This window comes from Zootoca vivipara, chromosome 8 (assembly GCF_963506605.1).
Source record: "Zootoca vivipara chromosome 8, rZooViv1.1, whole genome shotgun sequence".
NCBI classification, from domain to species: domain Eukaryota; kingdom Metazoa; phylum Chordata; class Lepidosauria; order Squamata; family Lacertidae; genus Zootoca; species Zootoca vivipara.
The window spans coordinates 63,206,473-63,218,814 of record NC_083283.1 but is presented as its reverse complement, the minus strand read 5'-3'; the positions used below and the strand labels follow the sequence as shown (position 1 = coordinate 63,218,814).

Below are 12,342 nucleotides of genomic sequence, written 5' to 3'. Positions count from 1 at the left end.
GGCAAAAGTGAGTAGAGCAATATCTGTTAATTTTTACCTTTGCAAAATAGGTTAGTATCTTCTCACGGCATCCCTCTCTGTCCTTCATCTAGGCAAGCAGGGTTCAAGCACACATTCCTACCAGGCAAAAACACTCAAGGGGGGTACATGCAAAGCAGATGTCAGGTGTGGCTTTGATGGGGGTGTGGCCTGGGAGACTCCTGACTCCTGGGTAGGCATGGGCAAATATATCAATTTGCTTCTCTCTCTTTCTTATATTTCCAGTCTTAAGCTTGTGGTTTGTTTTTTTAAAGTGCTCATGAAAATTCAACATCACTTTAGTGTGGATTTCTCACGATAGACACGTTTGTATACAATGTTACCCAATACACACGTGTTTGCAAAGCGTTTTTCTGTAATAGAATTCATTTTTGTGCAGTATATCCACCAATACAGAGCTTTCCATACTTTTCATGTTGGTGACACACTTTTTTTAGTCATGCATCATTTCGCGACACAGTACTGTAATTCAGTTTCACTAGCAAACCGGATGTTAAACTAACCCCTTTCCAGCCCCGGAAGGAACGTGGGGAGTGTTCGTGCGACACACCTACACACTGCAGCCGGTGCACTAAATGTGTCGTGACACACGGTTTGGAAAGCTCTGCACTAATATATGCATTTATATGCAAACTTTACACTAGTATATACAATTTTTTTGTACGCGTTACTTGGCTGGAGAACTACACTGCAAATTTCAGAGAAGTGCAAATTTCAAAGGATGCATGTGTTTCATTCAGTGTGCAACTTGTTTCAGGAAGTGCAAATTAGGTAAGTTCACCTTTAAATGCAAACTGAATCAGATTTCTTCCCCATCCTTATTCCTGAGTGCCAGATAGGAACTGCTGGAGGGCCGTGTTTGGCCCCCCCTGGTTTACTTCTCACTCTCCATCTAGCTCTTGTGTTTTCTATTCTCACCCTTGTTTGCTCCTTGGATGCTATTCAAGGCTCCTTTGGAGCTGAAAGCTCACATTGGGGCTGTACTGAGGATTCTGTTTCTGGCTTAATTGGTTCAAACTTCTTGCTGTTTTATCAATACAAAAAGGCACACCCAATGTCTAATTAAAACTGGAGCAATGCCATAGATCAATTGGTAGACCAGTGTTACTCAAGACCAGGTGTTATCTCACACTTCTTTGTAGCTGTGCATCTCTTTGATCTTAAAATGAAACCCTTTGGGCAATGGCAGCAACAAATTTAGTGAGTATTAACACTTTTAACTAGAACAACAAGAAGGATGGTGAAACTACGGGCAGCACGCTGTGTAGGATATATGTTTAAGTGTTCATGTCTTGGGCATGATTTCTTAGCTAAAGAGAGTTAAGGCTTGTGAGAGGCAAGAAAGGAAGAAAAAACAGGAGCATTGACACTCCTTAGGGTAGGACCCACAGCTTGAGTATTAAAATGGGTGTGACTCATCCAAGTCTTTTTGTTCCAGAAGAAGCCACACCTCTTGGAAAAAGGTTCTCAGTGCCAGACAGAAAATTGCTTGTGCGAAAGATACCAAGGTCATGTTTGAACAAGCAGGTTTGTGGATTTCTGCCAGTAGTGTGCACACACACAAACACACACACATATCATTGTGATTTTGTTGTTTGATTAATGTGAATGGATCAATTGCTCTGTTTCTGCTAGTGGTCAGACCACAAGTGACACCCAGGAGGAGGCGGCAGAGACTTGGACAACATTAATATTTCTTAATGACTGTCAGCCATATGGGTGGAGCAGAGACCCAGCAGATGAGTGATGGGAAACAGCAGTTAATGCTGTCGAAATGAGAGAGAGGGAGGGAGGGATTGTGAGTTGGCAGAAAGAGAAGCATATTGAGCTACAGGGCCTCTCCCTGGGGATCTGTTGCCTGTTTGCCTCCATATGCACTGGCTCCGTACTTGTAAATAAAATACAAATATGCCCAAAGTCACCAGTGTATTTTTGGATACTCTGCAAACAGTCCAAAATAGGAATGCAAACAACACTGAGAGAGAAAACGACATTGTCACAAACTGATCCTACTTAATTGAAGACATACGGTAGATAGGCTGTTGCCTTGATGCCCTGCTTCTGAGCTTTCCAGAGGCATCTGCCTGGCGGCTTTCAGAAACAGAATGCTGACCCTGATGGATGTTTGGTTCAATTCAGCAAGTCTTTTCTTAACTTCTTATGAAACAAGTCATGGGCGCTGTTCGTATGAGCCAACTCCTAGGGGCCGAGTTCCCTTCAACCACCCCCCCCCAAATATTTGACCCCCCCCAGTTGCTGGGCATAGCCATTCAAATTGTGTGCATGTGCCACGTCTTGTGATCAATTGTGAGGGGTGGAGCTTTTATTCAAGTTGGCACCCCAGCGCTGTTTAATTTTCCAGTGGTGACCTGGAATTTGAAGATCCCAACTCTGCAAAGCAGTACTCAAAGTAGAGTAGTCCAGATTTTCCTCTTTGTAAAAGCAATCATTTCTACACATCTATCCACCAACAACTTGGTTAGCCTGCAATAGGTCCATCCCTTCCCATACACACTTTGCTTTAATTAAAACCTGCACAAAGAAGGTGCGTACACATGCCTTTGGTGTTAATGAAGATTAGGATCTAGGCCTGGCAATCCTTGGATAGTCTTAGGGAAACCTCTCACTATGGCTCCAGCATGAGTGCAAGCCTCTTAGGCAGGACTGATTCACAATTCTTATTCACTAGGGACACTTTTTCGCAGTATTGCATGCATCTTCTCCAAACCTCCTGATCTTCCCGACTGGAAAGCACCATGCTGCACACACCCTGTTGTGTTGGCACCATCTCTGCAGTCTCTGATCCACATAGGTGTTGCAAGAGGTTGTGCATAGATGGGAAAATTCCACCCCCTAGACAAGAATTGCTAAGAATCCAGTACAGGCAAGAAGAAAGAAGAGTGAAATGAAACTGTCAGCTAAAAAGCATCTAGAGAGCCTATGCATGCACGAAATGGCCAAACTAAGCACCAAGTGGTAGATCTGTGATCAGATTATTTTTATTTCTCTCCCCCCCCCTTTAAAGTATTTGCAGAGCCTGCCAGCTTGGACAGTGGAAGGGAGATACAGTGGTACCTCTACTTACGAATAACTCTACTTACGAATGTTTCTACTTACGAACAGAGCTCCGTCCGCCATCTTGGATGCGGTTTAGATAGGATTTTTTCTACTTACGGATTTTTAGATAGGGTTGCTTCTACTTACGAATTTTTTCTCCCAATGCATTCCTATGTGATTCGACTTACAATTTTTTTCGACTTCCGAATGTGCGTTCGGAACGCATTAAATTCGTAAGTAGAGGTACCACTGTAACCATTTCCTTAGATCACTTCCTTGATCCACTCCAAGGCACCACTTTTTTGCACCACTGGAGAAAGCCACACAGCTACCTATGGCAGCAGTATATTCTTGCGTGTCTATTTATTATTATATTTTCAATTTTACATCCCAGAAATCCATCCTTCATGAAACAATTTAGTAAATATATCTGAGGGATAGCACTTGCACAGAAAAGGAACTGGACTCAGGGTGCATTGGGTCACATCATACCAAGAGAATAGCTGCAGAATTATTGCAGCCTGAAGATGGCTTTTTTTTGCACCCAGAAGTGCTAAACTACCATCAATCAGTGGCAACTATCTCTTCATTGGGCAAGATGCTGGCAGTCTAGCTTCAAACACACTTGGAGGAAAGTGCTTATCTGAAGTCTGGACCTAATCAAGTCTGGCTTGAGGCCCAGTCATGGCACTGAAAGCGCTTTGGTCTAGGGTTGCCTGACTCAATAGAGGACAGGACTTCTGTGCCTTTAATTGCCCTGCTCTCTTTTGAGTCTGGAAACCTTAAAGAGAAACCAGAAGACCCTTTGTTGAATTTCCAAGCAAAGGGTCTGCTGGTTTCTCTTTAAGGTTTCCAGACTCAAAATAGAGCAGGGCAATTAAAGGCACAGAAGTCCTGTCCTCTACTGAGTCTGGCAACCCTACTTTGGTCATCCTGGCTGATGACATTTGTTGGGAAAAGATGGCAGGAGATTGACTTTGCTCATTCTCCTAGACATCTCAGTGGCTTTCAATACGTGGTTCTGCTCCTGCCTCCATTTACGGAAGAGGTACCGGTAGTTATGGGAGGGCACCATGGCTTGTCTAAGAACAGAAAGTAAGGTCCTGACAGAAAGGAGGTTTTTGAATGGGGGACTTTCTAGTTCAAAGCTTATAAAGCTACAGCCCTGTGCACCCATACTTGGGAGAAAGCCTGAGTGAACACAGTGGGTCCTAATTTCCAAATAAGCATGCTTAGGATTGTATACCAGCTATTACTGCCAGTACCGGCAATGTTTATAATAAAGGAGGGTTTCAGAAAGCCCCCTTTTCAAAGGGAAGGAAGGATGCATAGCTTCAGTGGAAGGAGAAGTAACTTCAAGTTTCCCCTTCTGCAGCCAGAAGCTTGAACTGAAGCTCTCCCTCCTAATCGGTCAGCTCTAGAACAGTATTTCTAAATGTTTTGGGTTTTTTTGCTGACTGTGACAGAGTCCAGCATTTATAATGCAGGGAATTGTTCAAGAAAATGTCAAGGACAGCAAGTAATTAAGCCTTCTATTTCACTGTCAGAAAAGCCTTGTGTGAGGCAAGTAACATGATCCACTCTTGTCTATTGTCTACGGTGCCAGCTGCGCTGCCTTACTCCACCTGAAGCAAAACTGCTTAGGCATTTCAAGTTTTTCGGCTGAGCTGTCCATCAGGTCTGACAAGACTGAAACTTCATTCACCACACCCTCTGTGAGAAACATTCTGGGCGCTTCATGGAAGCAGGCATGCAGTCCTATAAAGGTTTTTGAAATGCTCTTTGTCTTGTGCGAAATAACTCATAACTGAAGACATCCTGTGCAAAGTACTTAGAATAGTTCCGTCAAGGATGACGTATTTGGGAAGGAGCTATAGACAGAACCACCTCGCTGAACATACTCAAGATGCAGAAGGACTGGATGAAGTCTTAATTTGCTTGCTTATCTGACTTGGATCTGACCTGACACCCAAATTTCTTCCACGGGGGACTCAGAAAGACTTATTCTGAGGCGGTCTGCCATACTGGGCGAGGAAGATCAGCATTGTTTAGTAAAGTTGTTAGGCCTTTCTCACCACCATGAGAACATTGCCATGCACATGCCTTCTGCTCTGTGAACCTGACAAATGACAAGTTATTTCAGCTGTATCTGCTAGAACAAAAACACGGGTAATGAAATTGCAGGATTCTTCTTTTAAAAAAGACACTTTTGACTCCCATTGATTTCAGTGGGAGAGATTACATCCTTAAGTCTCCTCTGTTTAAATTCAGTGTTGTGTTTAACAGGGTTGCATTGAAAGTATGATTTACTATTTTTCAGTCCCGAGGACATTATGTAATTGCTGCGCCACCACTGAAAGGGCCTTCTCTGTGGTGGCCACCTGTCTAGTCTAGTCTAACCAATGAACCTGGAATAGGACAGGTACAGTATATAGAAGAGGGGGCAAGAAGTAGGCGTGGAACTGGTGGAAGATAACTTCCCGTGTAAGTAGAGGTCTTCATGAAAATAGCACAAAGCTATTTGTGCAATTTTCCCTCTTAAAAATGAGTGTGAGGTGGGAATATTGCACATTTTCCCATCCATTGAGCTTTCTCAATGCTCCCTTTCTTCCAGCAGCGAATGTATGAACTAATGAACAGAATGGAAGCACACATGAAGGCAGTTAGTGACTGAAAGGATGCTCAACTTTACAGAGGACAGTCCCCTATCTGCAGGGTCCTCCTGCCCAATTTAAAGAGCCATAAGAAGGGAAAACGGAGACCTTGAAGATGTCTGTCAACAATCAGCATATGGACAACAGACTGGGCAGGTACCCAGGCCACCTAGTTATAGTGATCTACATGGTAGTGAGATGCACTGTATTTTTATCTTAATTTTAGTTATTTGTTCTACAAGTGCATCTATCCATATAAATCTGTGCATGCAAATTTTATTTAAATTTGTGTAATGCATTGCCTCTTTTTGGAGCGAAGTTAAACCTTCCCTTATCCAGCTCCACGTCCTAATTGAATCCTCCCTCTCCCCAGTGTCTGCCATTAATGTCTATGGGTTGATGGATCAACTACATTATGTCTACTTTAGCTCGTAGTCTAAACATTTCAGTTACATAATCAGCATTCACAGACTTTATCAGCCATTTTAGTTAACTTGTTTCACCACTGACACTCTGATTTCTTTCCACTCTTACTGATACTCCTACTTGAAAATGTAATTAGTCAGATGCAAGTGATGCTGCTACATGGTATTAATAGTGGGCGATTAGCTCACTGATTAAAAGATGTTATTATCATTTCATTTACATATCAAATTACTGTAGAGGCATTTCACATCTACAGAGGCAAAAGTGGCATTCAGAATTTAAGTTCTAAAATGAGACTTGTCTATTCTCAAACTCAAATTAGAAGTAATCCCTATTCTCAAATTCAAGTTAGAAGTAATCCCTTCTCATTTTGCCTAATTTCAGATGTTTGAGTGAGGCAGGCTGAAGTCTGTCACAGGAAAGCAGTTTGCACATGCTTTCTGTGTTTTAAATTGCAGCACCAGTCTGATCCTTACACCTATTTTCAAGGAGTCCAGGAAGAATGCCAAATAGCCAGATTTAAACTGGATATGGAACAACTGGATATGGTTCAAAATTGGGAAAGGAGTACGACAAGGTTGTATATTGTCTCCCTGCTTATTTAACTTATATGCAGAATTCATCATGCAAAAGGCTGGACTAGATGAATCCCAAGCCGGAATTAAGATTGCCGGAAGAAATATCAACAACCTCAGATATGCAGATGACACAACCTTGATGGCAGAAAGTGAGGAGGAATTAAAGAACCTTTTAATGAGGGTGAAAGAGGAGAGCGCAAAATATGGTCTGAAGCTCAACATCAAAAAACCCAAGATTATGGCCACTGGTCCCATCACCTCCTGGCAAATAGAAGGGGAAGAAATGGAGGCACGGAGAGATTTTACTTTCTTGGGCTCCTTGATCACTGCAGATGGTGACAGCAGTCACGAAATTAAAAGACGCCTGCTTCTTGGGAGAAAAGCAATGACAAACCTAGACAGCATCTTAAAAAGCAGAGACATCACCTTGCCGACAAAGGTCCGTATAATTAAAGCTATGGTTTTCCCAGTAGTGATGTATGGAAGTGAGAGCTGGACCATAAAGAAGGCTGATCGCCGAAGAATTGATGCTTTTGAATTATGGTGCTGGAGGAGACTCTTGAGAGTCCCATGGACTGCAAGAAGATCAAACCTATCCATTCTTAAGGAAATCAGCCCTAAGTGCTCACTGGAAGGACAGATCGTGAAGCTGAGGCTCCAATACTTTGGCCACCTCATGAGAAGAGAAGACTCCCTGGAAAAGACCCTGATGTTGGGAAAGATTGAGGGCACAAGGAGAAGGGGACGACAGAGGACGAGATGGTTGGACAGTGTTCTCGAAGCTACGAACATGTGTTTGACCAAACTGCGGGAGGCAGTGCAAGACAGGAGTGCCTGGCGTGCTATGGTCCATGGGGTCACGAAGAGTCGGACACGACTAAACGACTAAACAACAAACATTTGGCTCTTCACTTTGACGCACCTTTAACTGCTACTTTTCTAGTCAGTGTCACACAATTTAAAACAAACATTAAAATACTAATGCAATAGCAATAGTGCTTAAATTTTAGCACAATTGTAAAAACTGACTTAAAAAAAACCCCACACTGATGAAATTGTGTCCATAGGCAAAATGGTTAATGTCTCACTAAGGTGGACAGAACATAGGATGGAACACCCACACAGAATTGCTATCCTGGCTGAAATGTGAAGTCAGCTGCAATTCTGTATGTAGCTTAAGAGTGGAAGAGATAGGACTAGGCAGCATTCAAAGCTCAGTCTGGAAGAACCCTTGTTTGTAAACACCTGCTTAACCTCTGCAGTCATTTTATCTCTATTATGAAGCAAAGCCTCTTGAACATTGCACTTTAGAACTTCAGTTTTCTAATACGGTCCTTGCCTAAGGGGTCAAGGGAGGTAACACCAGCAGAAAACAAAACAAAATAAAACCACACACAACAAAGGCAGTTACCCAATTAAATGAAAATTGTTCACTTAGAATTAAGCCTGGGATTTGGATGCTAGTATAAAGAGAAAATTTTAACGGCTCTTCCACAAAGGTTCAAAAATCTGACAGTCTTCTCAGGAAAGGGAATCTGTTACAATATTATCGGCAACCACAGATACTTTTTTTTTTTGCGCCTGTTCGGCTTTAACTTGGTGTGCTCAGACTTACTTGGCCTTAAAGGTCTTTAAGAGATATTTAATAGTTGGTATAAGAAAATGTGTCCATTGGTTCATAGGAAGTAATTGTTTTTTGACTGATTGTACTGTGATTTTTTAGGGACGCAGGTGGTGCTGTGGGTTAAACCACAGAGCCTAGGGCTTGACGATCAGAAGGTCGGCGGTTCGAATCCCTGCGACGGGGTGAGCTCCCGTTGCTTGGTCCCAGCTCCTGCCAACCTAGCAGTTCGAAAGCACACCAGTGCAAGTAGATAAATAGGTACCGCTACAGCGGGAAGGTAAACAGTGTTTCTGTGTGCTGCTCTGGTTTGCCAGCAGTGGCTTTGTCATGCTGGCCACATGATCTGGAAGCTGTACGCCGGATCCCTTGGCCAATAACGCAAGATGAGCGCTGCAACCCCCAGGGTCCCTTTGCCTTTACCTTTACTGTGATTTTACTACGTACTTCCTTTTGCTACTGTTAAAAACTAATCAAACTTTAAGGCATAAATATGGACATACTAAAGGTGGTGGGGCATCCCTGGTCAAGCATACCATTTGAAAACAAATCACACACTCCATACATATACCCCAGACACAACCTGGTACTCTGCATTAATTCATATGGAATAACTGGGGCGGGTTCAAGACCCTTAGCTGCCTGATCCGGAACAGTAAATGGTATTCAGTCATGGTAAACATTCCTCTCCTTTGGAAGGAAGGACTGGATAGACATGTAATAAATAAAGTATTGGGGTAGGGGCCAGGTAAGTCCCACCCCGTACAATTGAGCACATGCACCCTGCTTGAAAGGCAATGCCCATCAACTTTGTGATGATATATAATGAAAAGATGTTCAAAATAATGTTCATAAAAAACCCAGCAGCTTTTCTCTTGGGAATTATAGGGATAGAACTACCTAAAGCAGGGGTAGGCAACCTAAGGCCCGTGGGCCGGATGCAGCCCAATCACCTTCTCAGTCCGGCCCATGGATGGTCCGGGAATCCACATGTTTTTACATGAGTAGATTGTGTCCTTTTATTTAAAATGCATCTCTGGGTTATTTGTGGGGCATAGGAATTCGTTCATCCCCCCCCACAAGTATAGTCCGGCCCACCACATGGTCTGAGGGACCAGCCCACGGCTGAAAAAGGTTGCTGACCCCTGACCTAAAGTGTATAGAAACATATTCATGTATGGGACTGCCAGCGGCAAGAATGTTACTTGCCCCAAAATGGAAAGAAGTCGTCCCAGTAAAGGAAGAACAGATACCAAAACCTATGGAATATGCAGAAATGGTGAAACTTGCCGGAAGAATAAGAAATCAAGATAACAAACTTTTTATAAAAGAATGGAAACGGTTTATTAAATATTTACAGATAAATTGTAAACAGATAAAAACATTGGCAGGATTATTGTAATAACCTGCAATTTCATAAGAGTATATATTTAAAGAAGATGAATAAATCAACAAATTAAGTTAACTTGGCTGTGCAGAAGATACTAAAAATGAATTTAAGTAACCACAGAAAGCGGGGAAAGGAAGTCAAGTTTTGAAATGTCAAAAGGATTGTAAAATCAGTGCCAATGTATAAATATGAAAAGTTTAAATAAAATAAAATTTTAAAAAAACTTTGTGGGGGGGGGCGGTACCCTCGAACATTCGGCTCCTGGGAGTTGCCTTCCTGGGAGGTTTTCTCCCACTGAGCTGCCAGGCGCAGCCCGGCCCCCTCCGCGCGCCTTCCCGAGGCTCCTCGCCGTCCAGGGTGGGGCCAGCTGGGCCTCAGCACTTTCCTTTCCTCCTGCGCGGCTAGGACGCCTGAGCGAGCCGGGCGTTGGCTCCCTCGCCTCTGGGTTGGGCCCAGGTAAAGGCGGAGAGAGAGATGTCAGGAGGGAGGGCGGCCGCGCAGCCTCTCCAAGTGTCCCACAGTCGCCAGGCGAGGGCTGCAGCAGCAGGGGGGCCGGAGGGCGGCGGCTCCACGCCCAGGCTTGCAAGTTGAGCAAAGAATCGCCCAAGGTGCGGCTTGGCCTCTCCGGTGCCAGCAGGGAGGGGACTGGCCCGTCTCCTCCTCTTCCCCAATCCCCGCCCGCCGCCACCATCTCCAGCAGCGCCGCAGCTTCGGCTGCCTCCTCACCTGGACGCCGTCGCCGCCGCTCAGCACCACCAAGACCTGCGCTTCTCTCTCTCTCTCTTTTTGTTTTCCTTTAAAAGTTCCTACCTTGCTCTTCATTTGACCCCTCCCTTCCCCTTCCAATCCCCTTCCCCTCTTTAATGCCCAACCCCGGCCTTTGACCTCCATTTTGCCTCACCACCTTTGCACGCTTTCTCTTTCTCTTTTTTTGGAGGGACTTTTTTGAACTCTGTCGCTTTTGGGGTTTGGCTGCCCGGAACTAACTCCGTGAGGACTTGCGCCTTGCGAAGGCTCCTTGCTGCCGGGCGTTGGAGGGAGGGGAAGAAAGAGAGCCAGAGGGGAGCAGCCTTTCGCCCGCGAGAGAAGTTCATGCTTTTGTTCTGAACAGTGGCTTTCCATTTCTGATTCTGAGGCACCCAAGTCTGAGCGAGCATCTCAGCCGCCAAGATGAGCATCAACGGATCCCACCCCAGGATCAACACGGTGGGGAGGATGATCAGAACCGACTCCGGGCCGGATATGCGCTATGATATTAACAACCATGCGATGCTGAGCGGCGGCGGCGGAGGTGGTGGTGGAGGAGGTGGAGGAGGAGGAGGGGGAAGCAGCCATACCCACACTCATAAGATGTATTACATCCAGAAAAACTACGGGGACATGAGCTCGGAAGGATACACGTAAGTGCACCCTGCCTAGATCTTCCATCCTGTTTTTTTCGTATTTTCCAGTTGGAAACAAGACGCACGCGTTAGGCGCGCATTTGTAGCTCGCTGTTGCTAACCCGAAGCGGTTTATGAAATGGTTCCCACCCTTGATTGTGATCAAAGCTCTCTGTATGTGAATAATAAATCCATCCATTCATTTGACGACGCCCCTCCCCAATTTCCACATTGCACTTAATTTATTGGTGGAGAAGATAGTGGTTGCATTTGGAGTATTGACAAAGCCTCGGGGGGCCTCTTAAAAAAAAAGTGAACGCGCGGCGAAGTTCAGAACTTTTTGTTGCTGGTTCTCTGCAGGTTCTGTGTTTTGAAGTCTGGCTCAGTTGTTTGTTGTTGGATTTTAGAGCGCGCGGGGGGTGGAGAGAAGGGGCTGATGAGAACTCCTTGCAAGTGGGGGGGGGGGTCTCAGCCCCATTGGAAACGTAAAGTTTCATGGCAGCTCTTGTCCTTATCTCTTACATGCCTTTGGCTGATAACCTCTGGCTGATAACCTTCTGGAATCCAGCTAAGTTTCCCCAGATAAGGATCCTTTGCAGTACTGTATAAGAGACTGACTTGTGAGTGGGAGTTGCCAGAAATCAAGGCTGAGAAAGTCTTCATCCTTACCCAGTTCTTTCAAGTGATACAACTGCTGAAGAATAATTAAATGTAGCTAGCTCTCCCTTGAGAAAGACTTTGGATTTATTGCCCCCAAAAGGAAAAAAAATGTGTTATATTTTCCTGTTCAGAAGGCACTGCTGTTTACAAGATAACATGCACCTGTGAGCCACTTCACACATTACATTTCCTATGAAGCTTTAAGTGCACCCAAAAGGTATGCCACAAATGTTTTCCAAACAAGTTGTATCACTCAGATTTATCAGGGAGCAGTGACTGGCTTCAGCATCATGTGAATTGTGCAGTCCTTCACATGTGTAGTTCAACAAACATGCATGTAGTGGGAAGCTGTAGACATTTGTGACTTATCGGTCATGCAGGTTGTGTTATTTCTAACACGGAAGTGCATTCTGTAGAAGGAAAACCTTGACATATTAAAAAGTCCTTTACCTTGTTTTATTATTTACATTTGATTGGTTTTCATTTAACTCCGGCTCATAATGTGGTTTCAGTGGTGTGGTTGAGCTGTGGAAGA

The 12,342-nt window shown here is 44.3% G+C and overlaps 1 protein-coding gene across 3 annotated transcripts in view; it reads left to right on the top strand.

Annotated features, from left to right (window-relative positions):
- Nucleotides 1–10,447: 10,447 nt before the first annotated feature.
- The window catches only part of DSP (desmoplakin), a 46,219-nt gene continuing 44,324 nt past the window's right edge, over nucleotides 10,448–12,342 (top strand). Inside the window, exon 1 of one of the 3 annotated variants that reach the window (XM_035124690.2) lies at nucleotides 10,448–11,165. In XM_035124690.2, coding sequence (XP_034980581.2) covers nucleotides 10,936–11,165 — 230 coding nt within the window. In that variant the 5' untranslated portion in view covers nucleotides 10,448–10,935. The remainder of the gene's footprint in view (nucleotides 11,166–12,342) is intronic. The other 2 variants (XM_035124691.2, XM_035124692.2) reach the window with 2 other exon arrangements.